The sequence below is a fragment of the Lotus japonicus genome, chromosome 1 (assembly GCF_012489685.1).
Source record: "Lotus japonicus ecotype B-129 chromosome 1, LjGifu_v1.2".
NCBI classification, from domain to species: Eukaryota; Viridiplantae; Streptophyta; class Magnoliopsida; order Fabales; family Fabaceae; genus Lotus; species Lotus japonicus.
Genome location: NC_080041.1, coordinates 111,689,913 through 111,715,608, shown reverse-complemented (window position 1 = coordinate 111,715,608; position 25,696 = coordinate 111,689,913). Strand labels below are relative to the sequence as shown.

At 38.3% G+C, this 25,696-nt stretch overlaps 2 protein-coding genes across 4 annotated transcripts; one reads left to right on the top strand and one right to left on the bottom strand.

Moving 5' to 3' along the window:
* Nucleotides 1-634: 634 nt before the first annotated feature.
* Nucleotides 635-12,730, bottom strand: LOC130729257 (uncharacterized). Of its 3 annotated transcripts, none has more exons than XM_057580943.1 (11): nt 12,483-12,730; nt 12,278-12,333; nt 7,271-7,370; nt 6,473-6,894; nt 4,433-5,384; nt 4,026-4,273; nt 3,742-3,945; nt 3,574-3,666; nt 3,377-3,484; nt 2,955-3,302; nt 635-919 (listed from the first exon to the last, which is right to left on the bottom strand). In XM_057580943.1, exons 4-11 carry the CDS (start codon nt 6,881-6,883, stop codon nt 785-787), a joined length of 2,499 nt encoding a protein of 832 aa, XP_057436926.1. In that variant the 5' UTR covers nt 6,884-6,894; nt 7,271-7,370; nt 12,278-12,333; nt 12,483-12,730; the 3' UTR covers nt 635-784. The 3 variants fall into 3 exon arrangements, with proteins under 3 accessions (XP_057436926.1, XP_057436927.1, XP_057436928.1); XM_057580944.1 differs by having other exon boundaries at nt 635-904; XM_057580945.1 differs by having other exon boundaries at nt 4,448-5,384.
* A 6,744-nt stretch (nt 12,731-19,474) lies between these two features.
* Nucleotides 19,475-23,748, top strand: LOC130729256 (probable proteasome inhibitor). The gene is made up of 9 exons (XM_057580942.1): nt 19,475-19,723; nt 19,816-19,993; nt 20,193-20,336; nt 20,773-20,862; nt 21,554-21,628; nt 21,729-21,760; nt 21,849-21,930; nt 22,577-22,654; nt 23,304-23,748. The coding sequence occupies exons 1-9, from the start codon at nt 19,549-19,551 to the stop codon at nt 23,380-23,382; spliced, it is 933 nt and encodes a 310-aa protein (XP_057436925.1). The 5' UTR covers nt 19,475-19,548; the 3' UTR covers nt 23,383-23,748.
* Nucleotides 23,749-25,696: the final 1,948 nt, after the last annotated feature.

The window sequence follows — 25,696 nt, the reverse complement described above, 5'->3', positions numbered from 1 at the left end:
ATTAATTCATCTGAAATTTGAGGAATGTGTTATTGCCTCCGTTATCATTACATTTTTTACTCTCAGTAGTTGTTCCTTAGGGTTCAGAAGTTGGTCGAGACTTACCATGTACTTTTTTTGAAACTTTGTAATTTTTTTTACTTATCATTAATATTTAAAAACAAATAAAAAATTGATCAATATAATGGTGTTTTCTTTCTCGATTTAAAAGTATATATTAGCGACAAGCTCATTCACAGGCACATCAACTTTGTAAAGGCTTGATGTTTTTTACTTAACTAAATATTCTAATTAATTCACAATATATATTTAAGATCCAACCACAAAATTTTCCGATGTAGCAAAAAAAAAATCCAACCACAAAGGCAACGATTAACTATTAAAAAATATCTAAACCTTTTATCACTTTTTTTATTGAGTTTAATGGATATGCACTGACAGTGTAAAATAGTTTTACACAGTCATCCAATCAAAGCATGTCACATAGGAGAGATAATTACATTTGACTTTAACTTTAATTAAAAGAATAAGATATTTTCTGATTTGGCGGAATTCAATTGGATGTCTGTGTAAAACTATTTTACACTGTCAGTGCATATCCATTAAACTCTTTTTTATATGTATAGACATTGAATAAGATAAAATAAGTCACTAGTTCAGGCTTATACCAAATTTTGCCATAGATCATAAAAATATAAATCAAGATAAAAGTAGTTATCACCAAAGTTCAGAGCAAATCATCGAAGATACAAAATATAATTGGCTTCCATACATCTCATCTGCATTATTCTTCTTCATCTTCATCATCTTCAACTTCCTCCTCTTCTTCAATACCTTGAGGAATATCTTCTTCGTCCTCACACTCTTCTTCTAAACCTTGAGGAGTGTCTCCTTCCTCCGCACACTGCAGAGCAAAACACTATAAACAAGATTGGAGATAAGATATAAACTAGCTTCTCCTTTGCTAGTTAGTCACTCTCTTGAATTTATGCAACAATGTCGTAATATGTATAATGAAACCAACACCATGCATTCTTGTTGACCATGACCATTGGTAGTGTTCAAAAAATACTAATACGATTCTATATTTCCATAGTCACTAAAATCCAACACATCCAAGATGTGAGTCCAAAATTGCCTTTCAACTTCATGGATAACAGAGTCTTAGGAATCATTATAGGTCCCATCTTGCGAAGTTATAAAAGATCAAACAAACACAAGGAATACTAGTAAAACAACAACTCTCGATTACAAAAATTTATACTTTGATCGCAAATACAATGAGACATAACCAGCCAAGGCAGGGTGAGAAAAGAAACTATCCCAAAACTAATGGCGAGTTGTCCTGTAGTTCAGCTCTTTCAATAGTAGTTCACCCAGAATAATATAAGAAGTCCCCTCTGCAGTCTTCTATTTCTAAGCAGAATAGTCAAATAATCATTTGAAAAGTGAAAAGGCAAAACACCCCAATAATGGAGGGACCCGAAACTAGGTCCCACCAGGTGGCACAATCAAATTAAATGAAGGGCCATTTAAAAATAAACCCTTCCATGAACACTAGAATTCCAAAACGGGTCCCTTACTGAGGAGCATACTATCTAATACCCAAGTATACTATGAAGTCATGAATTGAGGGCTTAGGACATGCTATATATATATATGTGTGTGTGTGTGTGTGTGTGTGAGTGTGTGTCTGTGTGTAAATGTGACTTGAACTAGGACATGGTCTACAGGAATTGAGCACTAATGTAGGTTTGGCCAAAGGACCAGCCAGCTGGGACAACATTATAGGAAACCAGACAAAAGCCACCAACAAAAGCAGTGGTTTGAATCACATGAATAACAACCTAGACACTCAACATGGAAGCACAACCATTTAGGAGCGAAAACTACCCCAACAAAACAAGACAAGACAAGACAACAGTTAGGTAACCACATAAAATTGTGGGGATACCATATTAGAATTCGGGTTAGGCCTAACTCTATCTCAAAAGCTAGTTTAGAAGAAGGAGGGTAGTTCTACATTTATAAACACTTATTTGGCCATATCTCTAGTCAAAGGAGGGACTTCTCAACACACAACCACACGACCAAGGCTGGACATCAGAAGCTTGGAATTTGCAAAAGTGAACATCTGCGGGTGGCTCATATATAGGTGGTCTCCAATAAACGAATCTAAGATAAGCTCTGATACTATATCAGAATTCGGGTTAGGCCAAACGCGGCCCCAAAAGCTAGCTTAGGTATGAGGACTGCTCTACACTTTATAAACATTTATTTGGTCACATCTCTAGTCAATGTCCTTGAAGCCTTCTCTTCTCGCTCATTCCCGACTAATGGAGCTTTAGGCCCGACTAGCCTGTAGAATCTTAGGCTTGTCCCTACTTTCCCTGACGCAGGGTCAGGGGGGACTTATCAACAATATCGAAGACCAGCACACACAGCCCACATTCCCCAATTAAGGCCAGCAGTAAAAAATGGAAAATAACAGTAGACAAATCAATATGATTACAAGCTATATGATTCGAATTTAGAACACTTAGAACGTGAACCTGCATATCAATTTAGAACACATAGATGTGAACCTAAATATCAAATTAAAGGATTCGATCACAAGGTTCTCAACTAACCAATGGACCTTTGAACCTTGAAATTGTAGCAGCAAAATAAGCTTATATGAAACGAACTCTACTTATCTAATAAAATGTTAATATTACATAAAAGAGATATCATAAATTTAAGAAAAATATATTGAACGTTTTTATTAACTTTTCATTTCGAAGAACGTTAATTTTTTTTTTTCATTTAAGGAACATGGTTAAACTCAAAAAAAAAGGAACATGGTTACTTCAGCACAAATCTTCAAATTATGTTGTATTATGGGAATCACATTACATGATTACACATCATCATTGGTTTCTATGCAATATTTTGCTAGAGTTATAAAAGGATACCTTTTCAGGATGACGAACATGGTTCGATGTAGATGAATGCGGAGTTGCACTATTTTCATTGCCTAAAGCAGTTCCCATTATATCATTCACCTCCTCTTCATCGAAGTTTGGGTTTTGTTGCAACAACAAGCTCTTCACAAGCATTTTCAATCCTTCCATCTCCCTCTTAACGCTAGTCATTTCATTAGAGTGTTGTTTCTTAATAGCAGCAATTTCTTCTTTTCTTTTAAACATAGATGGTGTGACGGTTCTTCCATAGCAATGAACCTTACCAGACTTTTCTTTGCCGAACAATGATTGAAATGTCTCAGATTCACTTGAGTTCTTAACAGAATCTTGAAGTTTAGGCTAACAAAAAAATAAGATGTCAAAGATAAAATCTTATCTCGAATAACAAATTGTAACACACAAACACAACTTACAATTACACTTTGCGTTTCCTTGTCCACTTCTTTTCCTTTTCGGCTTTGGCGAGTCGCAACGAACATTTCAGGTTGCGTAACTTCCTCTCCATTTTCCTTCGTTGCACGCTACATTAATTTGAGATAAAACATTATGAAACATTTTCATTAGGAAACTTACAGTGGAAATAATATATAAACATATTTAAATATACTACCAATTGTGCACGAATCCTTGCAAAATTTACTGGTCCCGTACGATGTATATACTTTAGCTTAGCCCTATTCTTAGCATTTGTTTGGCTAATGCTCTGCATTGTGGAGAAATAAAAAGTTAGACAGTAAAATATTAACTTTGAAATCAATAAGCCATGTGATTATCTTACTTGGATAGTACTATTTCTCCAATAAGTCATCAATTGCTTGAAATGAGCTTCGGGTATAGTTGTGGGACGGTTTTTTAACCTTTCCTTCATACTAGAGTACTTCAAAAAATAGTTTCTTTTGGTACAGCATTTGTATCGCCTCCAAGCATCATTTATGCGAGAAAATACTGCTCTTCTTCCTTTTTCAGGAATAATGTATTTATCCTACAAAAAAAAGAAATTATTAATGTACTCTTCATACATACTTGAGCATTCAATAAAATATGGAACTACATCTCTCATACATTAACATATCCCCATATAAGGTCCTCATTATCTTTGACCAAAGCTTTGAAGTTTGTATATATCAAAGGACAAAATTTTGCATTCCTTGCTATGGTGCCAAGGAAATGACTCAAGTCAGACACGATTTGACCAGTGGGACCAATTGGCTCTCCATCATCATCTAAGACAACTTCATGACGATCATTGTGATGTCTTGCATGTATTTTTAAGCATTGTGTTGGTCCTCGTGTTCTTTTCTTACTTGTCCCTGTTTTGACATAAAACATACGTACGATAAAATATAAAAAATAACATATATATCTTGAATAACCAATTAAAATCTTTTCTATAAGCCAATCAAATATTATTAAAAAGCAAGTAAACTACATACAAGACGTGTAGAAACAAATCAAAATTAAGATTTCACCTTCAATAATGTTACCTTTTGTTTTGCCACCTTCCTCTGGGTATGCACTTTCTTCTTGTCCCACGACATTTTGTTCTTCATCAGAACATTCTTCACCTAGCTCTTCTTCACCAACTTCTTCATTTTCTTTAAGAAACTCATCAATTAACATTGATCGGCACATTGGGAGTATTTTTGTCTTCTTCATAGCGCTTTCCTGCATTGTCCTTGGCCTATCATCTTCAAGAACTGCCCTATTCTCAAGCTGCTTCCTTGTCCTTGTTTTGTCTTTTTCACCTACTACCCTATCCATGGATTGCTTGTTTGCCCTTGAATTGTCATTTTCAGCCACTGCCCTTCTCATGGGCTGCTGCTTTGCCCTGGAATTATCATCTCCAGCCACTGAATTTTTCATAGTTTGCTTTATCCTTGAATTGTCAACAGCTGCCTTTTTCATGGGCTGCCTCTTGGGATCTTGAATCTGTATAGATCCTTTGCTTTGAATCATAAATTTTCTACATCGTCTACTCTTAGCCATTAAAGCTTCTGTTGTCAATAACTTTTTAGTTGCATTCACAAAGTTTGTTGGATCTTGGTTTTGATCAGGAACATTAGGTTGTGTCATTTTAGCAACGCCAGACCTCTTTTTGGTTGGATGAAGCACCTTATTTGAATTTAAACTTGATTGGCCACTTGCTCCAGAGTTAGACAAGTTGAATTGTTCTTGGGATGCAATCATAAACGAAGGTCGGTTGCTTCCTTTTTCTTGGTATTCATTGTTACTGGGTCCTCCAATTTCAGTCTTATCTACATTAGTTCCTCCAAGATTGTTTATTAGCTTCGCAAGCTTGATTAGAAATTGCTTACGTGATACACTTGATCTTACTTCAGGTGGTTCAAAATGGGAAGTACTCCTTTTACCCTTGTCTTGAGCATTCATCTTCTTCGTTAAGCTAGCTTTCTTTTTCATTACCTGATGAGAAAAACAAATTAAATCAGTCGCAGAAAAATTCAGCAAGCTAGCATAAGTTTAAGCAACAAGAAGGAGATGACATTTAAAGAAATTAGTTATGCAGCAGTGTTACAAACCATGACTTTAAAGTAGAGATCCAATCCCATTATGGACAAATATATAAAACAGATCCTTTTCATGATGGTATGTGAGATTATTGAACCCCCGACCATGTTTCCCTTTTTGCTTAAAATCAAGGTTAAAAGCCCTGAATTTCGTGGCTGGAACACCAGGTAAGATTTCTGGTAGGAACCCAATTGCAAGGTATGGGACTTGACTTGAGTCCCACATTGGAAGTATGGGATTCTAATGTGGGGTTTATAAAGTCTTGGGCTCTCCAACTACAACAGCTAGCTTTTGTGGTGTGGTTCTCTCAAGGTTCTTATCAATTTCTTACGTTCATCTTACTCATTTTGATGCATGGCCTGGTCTCTTAGTTTTTGTGGTTCTGTTTTTACATCTGTTGAGCAGCAAATCTTTCAGGGTTATAGCACTGTTTAAATCGCTTGAAAGTGAAGATAATTAGGGCATAATTGTCTGCTCTTTCTGCTGGAAAAATTGAAGCTCAAGGGTGCCAAAACAAAAGAATTTATGGCTGATATCCCTTAGTTTTAAAAGGAGATTTCAAAATCTGATGGTAACTGTTTGCTGCGAGTTTTTGGACTGGTAAATGAACTCATTTGTGATCTTGTAATGACTCTAAAACTAATACCCTAAAGATGCTGCCTTTTTAACTCCATCAATTTATGGCTTGACTGTTATGTATCCAACTTTTAAAGGCATAATGGAAACAAAACAGAGCAAAGAATTACAAAATATATTACCTATAACTCCATCCCTTGAAAGAGAGTTCAAGGAACAATTGTTAATACTTCCTAGTCTAGTTTCACAATTTAAGAGTGTCAATGCATAGAACAGTCAATTAGGGAAAATAATTCTTCATGAAGAACAAGGTAACCCTTAAATCCAATCCAAGATTCAAATTTTTACAGACATAAGACTGTAGGATACAATTTGACAGTCTATGTATCCTGTCCTGTGTACAGTACCTGTTTCGCCTCATTAACCAAGTCGTAGAACTTTCTGGCTTCCTCATTAGGACCCTCGCTAACTCCCTCTTCTTCGGCCACACTTCTAAAAGTGTTGCACAATAAGCCACCAATGTCATCATTTGAGTACTCTTGGTCTTCCATGTCATCATCAATTTCCATAGGAAATCGTCTTCGTATTGGCTCCCCATGATGGACCCAAACATCATAACCTTTTAGAAAACCCTTGGCTATTAGATGATCTGCAACCACATTTCTTGTAGTCCAACAGCAATTTCTACACTTAGTACAAGGACATAAAATCTCATCTCCCTGAGGTCTTCCTTTAGTGTAGGCAAAATCTAAAAATGACTGAACACCATTGATATATTCTTTACTAAACCGTGGATGTTTAGTCCATTCCTTGTCCATCACTTTTTAATCTAATTCATGGAAAAGAAAAAGTGGCATAGTTACAACACAACAGATAGTGAGATTCTATAACAACAATATCATGAAGCATCATATACAATAGAGTTTAGCACAATAGATAGATCATCAAAACAGTCACCAGATTAATCATAAACTCGCAACTTCATGCGAGTTTGATCAATTTTACCCACCTCTAGCCGAGTCTACCTAGCAATGAGTTTTAAACTTATTCCACTTGATTTGTCTACATGGAACCATAAACTCAAACTTCTGAGTTAACTTGATAGTTGGAAAACAATGCATACAACAAGAGCAGCCCAACAGTATACGACTATAGCAAAAACCTAATTGATTGAGTAGAATAGCACTGAAAGGTATAGAGGTTACCAGCTCTCCTCAAAGTATAGGTGTATGAACAAAAAGTCAAAAACCTCCTTACAGCAAGCGCAACCCACAAACAAGGAATAAAAAGACAGCTGGATCACCCCTGTATTCCAAAACATGTAAGTAGTAAGTACAACCTCCATTCCAAAAATTTGTTGCTGAATGTTATGCATATAGTTTAATAGGTGTCATTTGGCTAAAATACCCTTATTTTTATTGACCAATATCATTTATTCTTCTCGAATTTTCCACAACTAGCCCACACATCAATTACCTATGTGCAGTGTGCACATGTTTTTAGAGAGAGGATGAACAGAATTGAAAATTGGTTTATTTTTCAGAAAGAGGATGAAAAGAATTAATAAACGAGAATGGTCATAGGTGAAAATAAAAGGTGATCTGTTAGAAAAAAGTTATTGATTAATTCTGAAAAAGTAAATCAAATGAGGGTACATGTTAGGTTTTGGATAACCCGAACAGCCAAACAGCACTTGAACAACGGCAATTAAATAATTTACTGAATAAAAATACCGAGTCTATTATTGAAATAAAAACCCAAGAAGGAAAATCCTTCTTTTACAAGGGAAAACCCTTCCACAGGTGAAAAACTTTCACAAAACTCAATAAACAATTCCTACCCTTAACCTAATGAGAGAGCTCTAATTTAATAAAATTATCCTAATAAAGATACAGTTAACCCCTAAGAAATAAAAATACACTACCAAAAATAAAAGATAGACTATTAAACTAAAACATAAAAAAACTAAACCTAATAAACTAAACTCAGGCCCACAAGTCAACAAGGCCGAATATTAGAACCCTTACAATACTCCCCTAAAAAAACCAACCTAGTCCTCAAGGTTGGAAGCTAGTAAATTTATGCACGCTTCATAGTAGATAAAATCTACTCCTGCCGGATCCCATTGTGTGCGGAAAACAGAGTGAACGCACAAATCAGCAAGTACATCAGTGTCCATATCCAGTGGCATCGGAGGAGGTCGTTTGGAGAGGAGGCCCATAGCACCATCATTGTTGAGAGCCAACCCTCATTCGTCAAGGAAACAACCAAGTTCATGGTCGAACACGAGTCTACATGGAAGAACAAATCAACATTGGTACGCGACAATGGTTGGGAAGAGTACATCCTCAACCCAATAATCTCTTTCCGACGTTCAATCAATGTCATTTCACTCAATTCCATATTTTGAACACCGGAAGTCATCACTGTTACAACAGCGTTAATTTCTGCCTTGTTGCTCTCTGCCCTTGGATGACGATCAAGCTTCATCTCCTCCTTGGGTTCGTGTTCTTCTTCCACCGGAATATCAGCCATGATTCCCCCTTCGGTGTGAGAAGGCAGAGGAAAAGAAACATCTTGTGTCAATAGTTGTCCCTGAGCAAGGCAGAACTCCTCGTCGGCTGTGCAATCTCCATGGCACGCACTACCTCAGTACAGCGGAAAGAACGAACCCAACAACGAACATGTAGTTTGAGGCCCCCCAGAAAATACCCCAACAACAGATCTTCAGAAGGATTAGGAATTTGAGCCATCAAAGCGCCAAATTCTCGCAACTAATCATCAACAGGCCCAACCTGTCTGAGAATTTTCAGTCTCTTGTAATCGTAGGATTCTTCATCATTCACTCGATGGACCTTAAGGAATCTGTAGAGCAAGGAAGGAAAAGGAGAGAGATAGATTCATAACAGAAATTGTATTGTATTCAATCTATTTTGAGTTAATTGGTTACAAGTCAAACTACCTTGTTACAAGTGAAACTACCTTGATATAGTAGTACAAACTGACAGGCCAGCTTGGCACTCTCTAACAACCAAAACTAACTACTGCAACTAACTGTGCACAGCTGGCACCTCACTAACATACAATTGTAATATAATCTAACAGAATCGTTCAACGCTAAACCGTTTGGTTGTTCTCGGTTGTTCCAATTTTGATCCCAATTTTTCTTTTTCTTACCGCGATGCTCCTCGATCCTATGCAAACAATGCATGAATTAAGTAATTTACTGAATAAAAGTACTGAATCAATTGTTAAAATAGAAACCCAAGAAGGAAAATCCTTCTTTTACAAGGGAAAATCCTAATCAATTCCTACTCTTAAGCTAATGAGAGAGGTCTAATTTATAATAAACTAATCCTAATAAAGATTAACTTAACCCCTAAACATATAGACTACCACAAATAAAAGATAAACTTCTAAAATAAAAGATAGACTATTAAACTATAAGATAAAAATAAACTAAACTCAGGCCCACTAGTCAACAAGGCCCAATATTAGAACCCTAACAGTATTGATGGGAAAATATAAGACGAAAAGTCTTGAATTTCTAAAAATTCAAGAACTTTGGAATAATAAGGTAAATCTAAAACAACCAAATTATTGGGATGGAGGTAGTATATAATTAACTTAATGCCATAATGCAGCAAAATATAAGTCTTAAACGTGTATTATACGTATATGAACCACTGGTCTAAACTTTTTTCCCATTAAAATCTTATGTATAGACACAGTAGAGCTTATGCCCTTAGTATCATCAATGGTCCAGCCTATTGCAAAATTGTAATCCCTCAATACCATAGACAGTTTCTCTTTCTCAACCTCAGAAAGGGAGCTGTTAACAATTACAGGTTTTGAACCAACAGCTAAGAAATATTGTCTTAGACTTTAATAGACACCAAGTTTTTCCATCTGTTGCTCTAATTTGAAATTTTATATTTTCCAATGGCAACAATCCGGAAACCATTCTATAAGAGTATACAGAACAAAATCCAAATTTATGCAGTATGTTTTTAATTGCAGCACCGGCTGGACAACCTAAGAAAAAACTTTTATAATTGTTGTTTAAATTTAGTGAAAAAAAACCATTGTTGCCGATTGATTCATGACAAGCTTTTGGCGGCTTAGTTTTTCATTTAAACATTTTAAAATTTTCATAAAACACCAAAACTCAACCCAAATCCCTGATACACGCCCAAGGTTTCCCAATTCTATCTTTCATCTCCACGAGTGGTTCCTTCCTCACTGAAAAAGAGAACCACGAAAGAAGGAGGTGTGCCTTGTCCTTCATCGCTGCTTGCTACAAGCACCTACCTTGTACGCATTCCCGTAAGAATTCAATGATGGTGGGTTGACGAAACGACGTGGAAAAGTGACGAGGGTTTATGATTTTCAACTAGGGTTTGAGTCATTGAGTTTGAGTTTGAGTCTTCTTTCATTTCACTCTCAGGAGCTTGAAACAGATAATCGCCATTCACACTTTTGAAGCACAGATTTAGAACACAGATTGAGATTTGGGAACTAAAAGGTTGTAATTGTTTCTTTATACTTGCTAAGTAACAAACTGAGCTGGAGGATGTCTACTTCAATATTGTGAAGTACAGGGTCATGAAACAAAAAGATCCTCAGGCTTTCTTTGGATTTTTGAAAATGAATTAGGCTTTTTGGATTGGGGGAGGGGGATGGAGTGGAGTGGAGTGGTGGGGAAGGAGGGAGTGATCCATTGTTTGTTTTATTTAAAATATGATGGAAGGGAGTGGTAAGTAGTGGTCCAAGATCCATCATGCTCCATTACTTTCCTTCAAATTTGCTCCCCCCAAAATTGGATGGAAAGGAATGGAAAGAAAAACTGACAACTTAAATAAATTATGAAAATACTATTCTACCCATGGTAACTTCCATACATAACTTCTCCTATGGTGGCTCTATTTTCTCCCAACACGTAACAACAGCAATGAATGGAAAATGTGGCAGTTCTAATAGCTTTGAATATTCATCATTCAGCCTCTCATGTACTCTTGCTTGGCCAAACGATCTATTATAAGTGAGGTCACATCACATAAAATCAATGAATATAGATCCGGTGTGAAAAGAGCCAGTGAATATAAGTGAGGTCCATCACCTTCAACATCTATCTATAAGTTCCGGTGTGAAAAGAGCCTCAGGAGCCTGAAACCTTTCAGTCCCTACTTGAATGACCCTTCCATCTGGAAGAGTATAGTTCTTAACAAGGATGGTGGTCTCGTCCCAATTGATATTCTCTTTTGTAGTCATAGCTTCCCTAGCATAGCTTTTTCTTTTAATTTTCAATTGCTTTTTCAGATTGTCTTTTATTTTAAAGTAAGGGTAATATAGGAATAACAAAAATTATAACTCATTCCGCTTCGTTCATTATCCAAATAATGAGTGGTAACTTTGTTCCGCTCCTTCATAAAATATCCAAACAATGGAATGGAATAAAAATTCCATTCCGCTCCGCTCCATTCCGTTCCATTATATTTCATTCCGTTCCACTCCATTATGTTCCATCAATCCAAACATAGCCTCAGAGTCCATAGCCACCCACAAAGGGAGGTGATGGTGATGCAATAAGAAGTTAGAGGGTTATTTGAGCTTCTGGCTGTCCCTAATATAAGTCCATTTTCCAGATATATCCAGAATCTGAAATATACTCTACCACAAACACTCCCCTTTTAACCCCCTCTCGCTACCCTCTTGCAAAGTGAAAATTTCCAAGACTTCTTGTTATTCTCTCTGTCCCCCTCTGTCTATATACATGAAAAACTGACAGCCATGCGTCAGTTATCATCTACCACTAATTCGTGTGAAAGCAATGAGAGCCAACCAAATAATGTATGCACAACCAAAATAAGGAGCCTAACACATGTTCACCCTTTTGATCCGCATATCCCCAACATTGCAACAACAAAAAAACATAAGGGCCATTATTCTCTGGGCCTCAATGAAGCAAACTGCACAGCACAAATAGCATTGCGGCATTGCCCAAGCTTCCAAATTGTCTTTACATCACTCTTTCAGGACAGGTCAAAACTAAAACAACACTAACACATAACCGATTTGCACCAAAACATATCTAAAATATTCCATAAGTAAATCCTCAACCAACTTAGCTAAGAAACATACAATATCTGTCGGCTGCCGATAAAATGAAATCCAATAATTGTAAAAGGAAGTATAAACAAAACCTATGGTACCTGAATGACAAACAACAAAGAAAGGCGCTTCTTCCCTTTCCCAACCAGTTCATACCCTAAATGATATAGCAGCAAAAGAACAAAAATGAGCTAGAAGTTAAGTAAGAAAATTTAATTAAGAGCAACTGTGTAAAAATAAAAATGTATGTATGTGATAAACACTCAAGAAAAATCGACAATGAAAATGGACATTGTCGTTCAAAACCTTTTATGGTTGCCGGAGTGGGCTAGGGTTTGTGGCACCAGAGATGGAGATTACAGTGACGGCAGCACCAACGAGGCTAGGGTTTGAAGCACGATGGTGGTGGCCGCCAGTGAAATGGAGATTCAGATTGAGAATATGGATTTCAAGAGTTAGCCGCGGAGTGAAAATTCAGTGTTTGGCGGGTTTATTTAGATGCTCTCGGCCACGGTTATGGCTGTGGGTGGTACTGTTAAGGTAACGGACTGAGGGCCAATAGTTTGTCAATTGTAAAACGTAGCTTTATAATGAATAGGCAACGTACCATTTTTGTGAGGTAAATAGCCAACTTGGTCCCTGAATGTGTTTATCGACTTCAACTTCGTCCCTAAACTTTAAAAATGACGCTCGTGGTCCCTGAATGTGTCAAATCTCCCTCATCAACAATCCCTGAGTTAAAAAAAACTCACGGCCGTTAACGGAAGTTTGACGTAACCTTTTTTTTTTGTAAAGTACGTGGCATCTGAACATTGGGAAAGTATTAAAAACTTCAATTTAGTCATTAATTTCGTGTGTATGAAGAAGAACCCTAAACATTGGAAAATACACTTCTCTACCTCTCCCACCGGCCACCACCATCACCCTCTCTCCATTTCCATCTTCTTCATCCTTCTTCTTCTTCCCACTCTCATCCCCTCCCTCTCACGCTCTCCCTCACCCCAACCCTTTTTCCCTTCCAAAAATTTGTGCTAATGAAGACCAAAGGCCATGCGGGATAAATCAAAGAGGCTAATGCGAAGGAAGACCAAAGGGTGGTCGGTGACAACTCTCAATCGTTGGGAAATCCTTCGGTTGTGGATTCTGAAGCCAACCCCAACACCCAATCCATAGTGGGTAAACTCAAGGAGAGTTTTGTGGATCACCCTAATCCTCCCAAATCTCTTATCGTAGTCGATGATGAACATCACACCAAAGAGGATAGTACTTCGACTCAATTTGGGGGAAATCCCTCAAAGCCTTCTTCATCAAAGAGCGGTGAAGTTGGAGGTCAAATGGGGCCTGCCGAGTTATTGATTGTCGAGGTCGTGTCGTTGTCCTTTTCTTGTGCTTTGATCACTACATTGTTCTTCCACTCCTTTCGAAAGTTTTTTGTTCTTATGTCGAAAGTGATAGAGAAGTGGAGCTCTGAGTTCCATCAGAGTGTTGCACATCTGAATGTCATGGAGAACCTTGTCTCCAACAATCCACAATTCAAAGCTTTTGGGGACTTCAACCCTCTTACTGCCACAGATTCCATGACTTATGGCTCACTGTCGCTTGCTCCTTCGCCTATATCTCAAAAAATGAGGTCTTTCCAACCTTTGAACGTCAATTGTCAATAAGTCTTCTGAGTTTTTGAGTCGCTTCGAGCAGAATAAGGAGTTGATTCCTCGATAAATTGCATCATACAGAGATTTATTCTTATACCTCCCCCACCACAACCCAGTTCCATAGCTCTTACCACTTGACCATCATTCGGGGACTAAAATGTATAAAAGAATTAATGGTCGAATTAGTCTCTCATTCTGTAAGCAAGTTTAATTTTAATAAAAAAAAGACATTTTTTAGTGGGGGGTAAAAAACTAGAAGTAATTGTAAAAATGACGTTTTGTGGGCCATGCCATGATCTCACTTTTCCATTCCCTTTGTTTTCCACCATCTCTCCAGAGTCTGAGGAATTTGGGTTTAACACCCCACCTATTAGGCCCCACGCCCCACCTGAAGGGGCGAAATCACCAAAAAACTAGTTGATTAATAACGGTAAATGATTACCCGACACTATAACGGGTAATCATTTACCGATCGTGACATATAAACTCGACAGTTTGGGTTTTGAAACCCATTATTTTCAAAACCCAAATTTCTCTCCCCAAATCACACCCTCTTCAATCTCTCTCAAAGCTCGGTTCCACCACTTCAATCATCTCAAAGGTCGGTTCTAATCATCATCAAAGCTCCCTCAAAGACTCATTCCATTACATTCAAAAGGTAAGTTTTGATTTCAATGATTTTCACATTTCAAGTTTGAATTAGGTCAATGGTTGAACACTAGGGTAGTTGATTGATGATTAGAGGTAGATTTTGTTGTGTTTTGTTGCCTGAAATTCCATGAAATGAGTATGGGCACGAGTGGGGTGCATTTGGGTCTGTTTCTGGGTTCACTGTAATATCGGAAAATCAATTTCCGATATGATAATGGAAAATGATTTTCCGATATGATAATGGAAAATGAATTTCCGATATGATAGTGCAGACTTCCAAAATTTATTTCCAATATTTAACCATGGCATGTATTTAACTTCCAGGATTACTTTGCTGATTTGTTGAGAATTGGAAAAGATCAAGATAGATTTGATGTGTTGTGATTAGGAAAGTTGTTTATTGTTTATTGTTTATTAGAAAAGATCAAGCGCTCAAATCATATGCTTCATGTGTTGTAATTAGGAAAGTTGTTTATTGTTTTTGTTTGCTTGTGATGATGGTTGCTTGACCTTAACACAGCTAGAAATTTAATTTAATCACATTCACATGCAAACTAACAACTAATTCTCTATATTTTCCTTTTCATATGGTTATTTGCTAAATGATTGATTGGAAATTTCCTGATTAAGTAAAGAAATGACTCAAATGATATGCTCATATGTGAAAATGCTTTACTTATTATGACAAGTATTGTTAAATTTGTTTGTTTTGCACAGATAGCGAGAATGAAGGGCGGGAGGAAGAGGTCGCGACATGCTTCTACTAGTGAGGATCCAGCGGATCGACACGAGCGCTTGCATGCTTCTACCAGGCGCGGCGACCATATTGCAGCCACTCAGGCGGTAGAGGCTTCGGCTCCGTCTCCATCTCCATCTGCTACTCCGGTCGGGGCTCCGTCAGCTACTATGGCTCCATCTGCTACTCCGGTCGGGGCTCCGTCAGCTACCCCCGCTTCGTCTGCTACTAGGGATGCGGCTGAGCTGGATCCTACTCCGTTGTCTCCGGTGGCTGAGTTACCTCGTCAGGAGACATCTGGGGAGGAGTCTTCTTCTGAGCCTAGTGGCGAGGAGTCTTCTTCTTCTTCTGAGCTTAGTGGTGAGGAGGAGGAGCCTCTTATTCTCCATGAGGAGATTGATGCTGCTGATGTCGTGCCAGAGGAGGGGGCACAAGGCGGTGTGGATGACCTCATCCAGAGGGTGACACCGTTTTCCGGGGGGCATGAGGATCTGTCGCTTCTTGCGCATTTTCCCGACCACAAGGCTCCTTGGACGTGGCAGACACTTCTACGCACAGACCCGCGGTACGATGACCATCGGACACTGAGGGTGGCCACTGTTGGGGGGAAGGTATGGAACCTCCCCTGTGATGGCGATTCAGAGGCCCATACACATGTGCGATAGCTGCTGCAGCAGACGGGTTTGTATCACCTGCCTTGGTGCGGGTTACCGGAGACAGACCCACCTCTCATACTGGCCCTTGTTGAGAGATGGCATGAGGAGACGAGTAGCGTCCACATGCCGTTCGGGGAGATGACTATCACCCTGGACGACGTGTCGGCTCTTCTCCATCTTCCCGCGGGGTCGAGGTTCTACACGCCGGGCAGGGGGGAGCGAGATGAGTGTGCAGCGCTCTGCGCCCAGCTCCTGGGAGGATCTGTTGCTGATTATCTACTTGAGTTTGAGGCGGCGGGTGGCCAGAATATCCGGTTCCTTACTCTGAAGACCATGTATACGTCTGCTTTGGATGGTATGTCTTAATCATTACTTTATTAAGTTGTATTTATTTTTATCGTATTATTAATAACTGTTAACTTAATTCATTTCATTGTAGAGCACCGCTATGAGGATGCTGCTAGGATCTGGCTGGTGAACCAGCTTGGTGCCACATTCTTTGCCAGCAAGAGTGGGGGTTACCACACTACTGTCTACTGGATCGGGATGCTGGAGGACCTCGCTCGCGTGTCGGAGTACGCGTGGGGTGCGATTGCGCTGGCATCGTTGTACGAGCAGCTTAGTCGTGCGTCTCGCAGGAGGACAGCCCAGATCGGAGGGTTCACCTCCCTCTTGCTGTCATGGGCGTATGAGTACATATCCAGCAGCGTCATTATCAGGACGGAGGTACCCGACTACACACAGGACCAGCCTAGGGCGCAGCGGTGGTCCACGTCCCGGATCGCGCATTCCGGACTCGATGAGAGACGAGTCATGCTGGACGAGCTTACATTGGATAATATCACATGGACCCTATTTGAGGAGCATCGGGCTGTTCGACCGCGGGATCCCAGGGCCCTCTATTCCGGCTACATCAGGACACCTTACGACCGGTCTGTGAGCCGACATCTACCGGAGAGGGTTATGCGCCAGTTTGGCTACATACAGGACATCCCTCGACACCCCTCTGAGATCCAGACGACGGGGTCCCTTGTTGAGACCGCAGATGCTGCCTATGCTGAGTTTGAGTCGCACCTCCGCCCTCAGGGGATACCTGCTACATATCCGGAGAGGCGGTGGAGGGTTACATGAGGTGGTATAGCAGAGTGTCCCATGTGTTCATCATCCCTGAGGATAGGAGGGAGGAGCTTAGCGCCGTGGTAAGTTTGGATTCTAAACTTGTATATTATTTTTATCCATTCAATTGTGATTTTTGTTAATGAAATTTTTTTGGTATATTATTTTTATGTAGTCTGCTATACGTAGGGGTGTGGAGTTGTTGGAGCAGTCACTGGAGGTGCCAGGTGCTCTTGCTCCAGGGACACAGCCCCGAATCCTCACTAAGAGGGCGCTCGATCTCTTTCGACGGAGTTCCTTCGTTGGTACCCAGGGAGTTGCCTTTTCTGCTATTCGAGGAGCCGCAACTGCGGGAGGCAGAGATCGTGGAGGCAGAGCTCGTGGAGGCAGACCCCGTGGAGGCGGAGCCCGTGGAGGCAGAGCTCGTGGAGAGGGTGATTTCAACTTGTGTTTAAGCTTGCACATGTTAAACAATTCAATCCAATGAGCTTCGAATTCTGGAACTGTTGGAGCATCTACCAATTCGGCCCACTTGTCCATAACCTCTTGAGCAAAATCATCCGTGCCAACATACTCTTTGCACTTTGCCAAAACACACTTGTTGATGTGCCACAAGCATAGTAAATGGGTAGTGGTGGGAAGACTTTGTGAAGCAGCACTCAATAAGGCAAGATCTCTGTCCGTCACAATCACTCTAGGCAACCTGGATTGGTCGGAAATCAGAGACTTCATACACTCCAGTGCCCAAATGTAGTCATCTGTGGTCTCACTGCCAATGTAACAGAATGCTATTGAGTATGTTTTATCCGTGGAGGTCAGGCCAACAATCTCGAACAAGGGTAGTTTGTATTTGCTGGTCTTGTATGTGCAATCCATGATCACTACATATGGGAATGTGTTGAAAAGTTTGACGGCATTCGGATGAGCCCAAAATATATCTCTAATCACTTCCGATCCGGGTTCATTTCTTTCGAAGTGAACATACTTCTCACCGTCCAACTTCTTCAGCAAGTATTGCATCTCTGTCAGTGACCCACGAACGGATTGTCTGAACCGCTCGCAAACACCATAAATTTGTTGGATGGTAGTCAAGTCTGAAGGATCTTTTTCTTTCAAGGACGCCAACATCTTTCTAGGTGGAACCCAAGTCTTAGCCTGATTTATCACGTCCTCCTTCTCCTCACTATTCAGTCGACCAGCGTAATTGTGGCCAAGTAGTGACTCAGCTGCGAGATGGATGTGTCTACCCTCCATCACCTTCAACCACCATCCTTTACCATCTTTCGTACGTCGTCCTTTTAGCCTAAAAGGACAACCTGTCTTTTGTGTTGACGTTCCTTCAACAAGATCAGGATCTCTGTAGGGAATATACACACTATGCTTCTCACTCCCCAGAATGACTTATTCTTTTCTTCCCTTCGCACCACTATCAGACTTTGTTGTCACCAAAACAAAATTATTTGCCATAGAAATGTCGCGAACCCATTTCATAAGATCATCTTTTAAAGGGAAACGTTGTTTCAGGATAAACAAGGCATAAGGCATAAAACAAGGCATAAACAAAACATGCAAAAATTTGTGCATGAGTACCTGATCAGTATGATACAAATGAGAGACATCTATAGATATAATCGGAGGTTCAACTAGTGATGGTTGCTCCTCTGGATTATCATTTTCCAATCCAGCAGCATGTATCAATTGTGATCACAAAAAAAAAAGGACTCTGTCATCCCTGGAACCAAAACGGTAAATCAATATCCGACCCTATAACGGTAAATCAAAATCCGGTACTATAACGGAAGATCATAATCCGATACATTAACGGAAATTCATTTACCGATGCAGTTCACGATACAGCAACCTAAATTACCAACTTAACTAACTAAACTAACTACTTAAACTAACAACTAACTACTTAAACTAGCAACTAACTACTGAGATAAAGTACCAAAAAGCTAACAACACTTACCAGGAGTTTAGAGCTTCCCCTTGGTGGAGGTGGTGTTGGTGGTGGTGGTGGAAAATGTGGAGATGGTAGTGGTGGTGGGAATGTGAAATGTGAGGGAGGAGTGGAGTAATGGTGGAATAAGGTTGTGTGGGCGAGTTATGGGGGGCAGGTGGAGGGAGGAGTAATGGTGGAGGGGTTGGTGGAGGGAGGAGTAATGGTGAAAAAGATGATCAAACTGCCAGAAATCATAACGGTAAATGATTAACCGATATAAATATAGAAATCAGTTAATGATTAACCGATATTGTTCTTCGTGTTCTGTTAATGAGATGAAGGTGTTTATACAGAGGAAAAATAACGGTTAATGATTAACCGATGTGTATATTTATATCGGTAAATCATTTACCGATGGATACTTTTGGGATAAAAAAAAAGGCTGGGGCGCGTAGCCTAAAGGGTAGGGTGCCAAACCCAAATCCCTGAGGTCTGAGTCCCAGATTCTTGAAACTACTACGGACTATAAGAAGTGCGCAGAACCGCGAAGCATAGAATAGAGTCATTTTTCTTTCGCACACACTATCTATTCTTGTTCGAAACGACACTGACGTTGACGATGGCGAGTGATAAGTCGGTGCTAGCGGTGATCAGAGCGGCGAGGCCAACGTTCCGCAACCACAACGACAAAATCGCCTTCGCCGTTCACTCCTCCTTCCTCGCCTCCGGCTATGTTCTCACCGCCACCGGTCCCCAAGCCCTCTCCGACACTGCGCTTTCCAATCCCTCCAATGGTGGGTGCTAACAACAAAACCCTAAATCATGCTTCTTCTTCTTCTTCTAGTTTAATTGTTTGCTTCATTTTCGATGTTTATTTTCTGTGTAGATGAGGTATCCATTGACCAATGGAACGAGTTAATCGACGAGTACGCGTTCGTCTATGCCAACCCTGAAAAGCCTTCCAACAAGAACAAAGTGCTTGTCAAGTGCCTCGTCATCAACGACAAATTGCTCGTTCATGCTTTGTCTCATGGATTTTCGAACCCTCTTCATCTTGAGATCAAGTAATTGTTTCCATTTTATGCTAATTTGGATAATGGGGTTACTGAGTTTGCTATTTTTTCAAAATGCTGTAAATGATTTTATTTTTGATATTTTTTATTTGTTCAATTGGAAATTTTCGGGTTTTTTGCAATTGGGTTGTGTTGAATTGTGTTCACAATGGGATTTGAGTTTTTTTTTTATAATTTTTTTTATGTGTAGTGTTGGGGACTATGCTGGAGAAGATGGGGGAAGCAATTATTCTCAGCATTTCAAGAATTTTGAGAAGCTGGTGAAGAGAATAGACTCTGAGATCTTGTCAAAGTTAGATGGTTCTTCCGCCAATGCTAGCTCGTCTACTAAAAGGTAAACCTTATATAGCTTTTTGAGATAAATCAATGAAGCATATACAATTCAAAATACTAGTCAGGTTGTTGGTACTTGGTACTTGCTTTCTAAACGTGTCCATGTTGTATATTTTTATCTAGATGATAACCTTTTTTATGTTTATAATTACAGATGGTAATTCTTATCTTGTATAGCTCTTCTAATTTCTTAGATAATATTTGTTAGTTGTAGAGTATTCAGAGATGAGCTGGTTGTATAGTGATTAAAGATTTTGAAGGATTTATGTGCAGCTTCTTGTGCAGTTCATATTATAAGAATGCCGTATGAGAAATTTGGCCCTTGTTTTAGTTTTTGTGTTGAACCAGTGTGGCACTCTTGATATATGAAGTTTTTGTCGTGGGTTTTTATGAAAGGGAATCCTCTTTGCAAAATTGTTTTTTTATTTTCTTTACAGCTCAGAAACAAGTGACAGAACAAGGCAAGAGATATCTGATCCTGTTGCTGGATTTGGTGAACCCGCTGGTCCTCCTTATCATCCTTCTGGGTAAGGATTTCATATTGCTATGTTGTTTCACTGTTTCAATGAAATTTATTGAACACGTTTTGACACTGCTCAGTTAACTAATTGTCCAATTTGTGATTTTGCACACACTCACTATAACGAGCTGAGCATTAAGTTCAGTGATTGAAATATAAGGGCATTAGATAGTTTGTAGTTATACTTGGAAATTATGGAGGCTGTTTGTGTCATTGTGTGTGTTTGTGTTTATGTTGCTGGGGCATGGAAGGGTTTGTGATGGATGAGTATGTGTGTGTTACGGTTACCTATGCGGCTAACTATGAAACCATCTTAATCTTTGTATTTCATGATCATAGTTGAATGTCTTCATTGTGAATTGAGTATGGAACATAACTTGTCATGGCTAATGTAAGCAGTCTTTGGAAATGTTGAATTCCCCTATTTGTTCCCACCTTGTCGAGAGGAATGATTTACTGTTACTTAACCTCATGAGTATATTTCTATTTTATGATCTGTATAGTCTTCATCAAAGCTATTTATGCTGATTCTCTTTGCAACTGACATACTCATTGGCTTAATGGGACAATCAGTTTCCTGTATGCAATCCTGTCTTTATGATTCTGATCCCTCGCTTTAATTTGCCCTGCATTACGTGCTTTTTTCTCTTCTGTACTAATTAATTGAGTTTTTTATTCTGTTTTGCTTTAATCAAAAGTGTATTCCCTCCGGTTCCCATTGGGTCTGGTAGTGATCTTGTCCCTGGGCCTCCTGCTGGTGTGTTTCCTTCAAGGTAAAGCATTGCATTGCTTTATCAGTCTCCTAAAACAATTATCAATTCTCTGTTTTCATATTTCTTATTATCCTTTGAAACTTCTCTCATTGGATTTCAGTGGTCCTAGCATTGGTGGGAGCATGTATGTAGGTATGTTTTACACGTTCCAATAGTTTTATGTAAGCGTATTTATTGCTGAATCATAATAGCTGATACTGAGTTCAACACTTGAAAGCAGGGCCTAATGACCCCCGTTGGTTTGGTGGTGTTGGTGGAGGACCTGGTTTTCCCGGAGGACCTGGTTTTCCCGGAGGATTGCCGTAAGTTTTATACATTTCTTGCTTGTCATCATTGCTCTTTGTCTGGTAAGTGTAGTTTAAGGAACCACAACCCCAAGTAACAAGTTGCACCTTAGGTGTTAGGGCTAGAGAAAGGAAGGGTCTGGTGCTTTTTTTCTGAGAGAGATTGATTAATGGGTAGTTTGGGTTGATAGATCCCACAGTCCATAAAATTCAGTGTTTTATATAGCAACTTTGACAAACATCAGCCACCAAAAACACTACCATTTTTAGAAGAGCCAAATCCATATTCTATATGCCTTATGCTTTGTGTCACAACCTGCAGAATTGTTACCAGTTTCTTATTTAAAATAAATACCTTAATTTTATTTTTTTACCAAGAAACTCTTAAAATATTAATTATACTTTTACTTCACCATTCTAATGGCAAAAACGTGTATTCAGTAGTGTGTTGTTACTTTTTAGCACTGCTCATAAAAATAAGTTCAAAGGAAAGCCAGCGTAATTTTTCTACCGTTTTATCACTGGTGTTAAGTGGCTTTTGGTGCCTATTGCCTTAAGGTGTTAAGTGCCTAATGGTGGCTTTTGCCTTTAACTGTCCTATGACTGTTGCCTGTTGCTAATTGTTAATCATATAGCTAAGCTAACTATGAATCTATCTGAATAGGGGTGTTCCTCCGGGTGCTCGATTTGATCCCTATGGACCTCCTGGCATTCCTGGGTTTGAACCCAACAGATTTGCAAGGTATGGTGGAAAGCCAGTAATGGCATAATGTTTATAACTTCATATGCTTTTTATTTGTATTTTCTTTTTTTTTCTTCATCATTCTATTTTTAAGCATGCTGTTAACTTAGGATGTTGAAATTGAAAAACGCTGCAAGTCTGAACTTGGACTAATGTTATAGTGATGAAGCTACAAGAAAAAAAACTGAAAATAAAAAACGGAAATAAAATTAAGGATAATTTTTCATTCCAAGTACATCTTTTCTACCGTTACCTGTATGAATTGATCTTGAAGCCACTGATTTCAATTGTTGGCTAATGCATTAAGGCTTACATTATGTTTAGCTGGTAAGTCTGTTATGCTTAGACTTAATTTGAGGTCTCTTCTTATTTGGTTAAATTGATTCATAGATCTTTGTATATATGTGGCAGGATATTTAATAACAGGTATAGATAGAGTTTTACATCACATTTTTAACGTCACTCTTGCATCATTTGTTTTAGGAATTCATTTAATAATAAGAAAAAAATTCATAGATGCAGGTGAGGTTTCATTATAAAATACTATATGTTTGATGAGGTGAAAGAACTGGTGACCAAATAACCAGGAAATGGATCTTAGACTTCAGTTTTTCAAAAGTTATGACATCTTCTCATCCTGTTTTTGCAGGAATCCTCGGAGGCCAGGAAATGATACTCATCCAGATTTGCAACATTTCCGTAGAGATGCTGATTCAGATTATATATAGTTTTAGCAAAATGACCACATTTCTTCACGTTCCTTTTCTTCTTGTTGCTGTTTTCATTTCTTGGTTTTGTCAATATTTCTTTTCTCAAGGGAAGAAAACATTGAGGGATCTGGTCAATCCTATTGTTATTCGGTTATCCATCACTATAGCACCCTGAAGAAGTTGATTTGGACCATTAATACAATCTCAATGTAAACGTAGAAGTGAAACATATCGAAATACCATGCACATCAGGTGGTTTTGGTTTTGGAGATATGATAGTAGATTGATTGTATATTTGTTGAAATTTAAGGATTTAGTTATACATTTTAGTTTAAATAAGATTTCATCTTTATAGTATCTATTTATATAGATTTCATCCCTGAATTTTTGTTCGTTTTTTTTTTTATCTCTAGCATTAATGTGCCAATCTATATTTAGGCTATGTTTGGCATGTTTAGCTGATAAGCTAGCTGAAAGCTGAAAAGCTAGCTGAAAGCTTATAAGCTAGCTGATAGCTGAAAGCTGATAAGCTAGCTGCAAGCTGATAGCTGAAAGCTGAAAAGCTACGTGATTGAAACAAAAGTGTTTGGTAAAACTAGCTGTTAAACAAGCTGAAATTGTAAAAGGACATAAAAAGACATACTTGTATAATTATTTTTATATTTAACATTACTTTATTTTCATATTAATACCTATATGATATTAATATTAAAATTATTATCACTTTAAATATTTTTATTAATTCAAGCTATTTATCATCTTAAAAATATAATATTAATTTTTACTTATTTTTATTATTATAATATTTTTAATACTTATGGTGCGCAGGGGTGTGGCGGGAAGTGCATACGTAAGTGTGAGGGGAAAATATGTTTAGTGTTTTTATAAATATATAAGGGTAATGGTGGAATTTTAATAAAATAATAAGGATAAAAATGAGAATAAATTTAATAAGCTATAAGCTACCTGGGATAGCTTATAGCTTAAAGCTTTAAGCTACTGAAATAAGCTCATTCACCAAACACTTTTGAAGAGCTTTTAAGCTAGTCAAATAAGCTTTAAGCTAGTCAAATAAGCTATAAGCTAGCTGAAATGACATGCCAAACATAGCCTTAGGCTTAAATAAGTTCCCATTTTTTAATTTGCCCCATATAAATTGTTTTTTGTTTTCCATCCCTCCAAAATTGTGACTTGTTTTTCATTGAACCAAATGGAAATCTAAATTGTCCCGGAATGATAGCTCAAGTGGTAAGAGCTGAGGGACATTTGGGTTAGGAGGAGAAGGTTCAGGGTTCAATCCCTGGCGGGTGCAATTTAAATTCCGATGTACCAAAGAAAAATGAAAATCTAAATAGTGTTTTCATCTAAACTAAATGGAAATCCTTGAAAAAAAAACTAAATGGAATTCCAATTAAGCATTCCATGTGGCATTTAAAATATATAGGGAATCTACACATTTTAAATTCAAGGACTAAAACCTTTATATATCTACGGGAAAAAATATATATATTATTATACTTTTTTTTAATATTATATTATCTCTAGTAGACTAGTAGTATCCCCTCAATGACTCACCGTGTTCTGTGCACTAGCAAATCTTCAAAATCAAGAGAGCTAGAGGACAAAAGTATGGAACACTAAAGCAATTTGATAATGTTGTGTTAACACCACTAGATACGGAAAAGAAGGGGAGGGAAGATAAAAATAATGAGATGTGATAAATAATATATCAGAAAGTGATGAGAGAGATAAAAATAAAATTGAGTGGAAAAACATGAGGTGAAAATGAATAACGTTGCAAAGCACTTTAATTAAGTTTGGTGTTCACACTTTTACAATAGCACTCGGAAGTGAAAATGTTAGAATAAGGAAAAAGGCGTATCCAACTTCGTGTCGCGAAAGAGATGTAATAGAGTGGAAAATGTGTTCCATGCTCTCTCTTCCCATCTTTCCAGCCAGCTCATCCTCTATTCTTTATTAAAATGCAGTTATTGAGAAAATAAAAACATATTACGAACCAAGAGAGACGGACAATACTTTTATTAGTTAAAATATTCTAATTATAGGGACTAAGATTCCCAATAAATAAATAAAAAATTAATATAAATATCTTCATCACGTGGCATGAAAAATAGCAACATAAAGAAAGAGGATAGAAGATTTGAATTAGTCCTCTCATATGCCCAATTACGCTTAAAAGGTCCAAATCACTGTGACTACACAGTGATTCTGGGATTTAGTTGAGTATGCATTTGCTAAATCCGTTTCTTATTCATGTAATGTTATGCTTTAGTGCAATTTTGTTTCATATGTTTATGTTTTCGTAATTTTT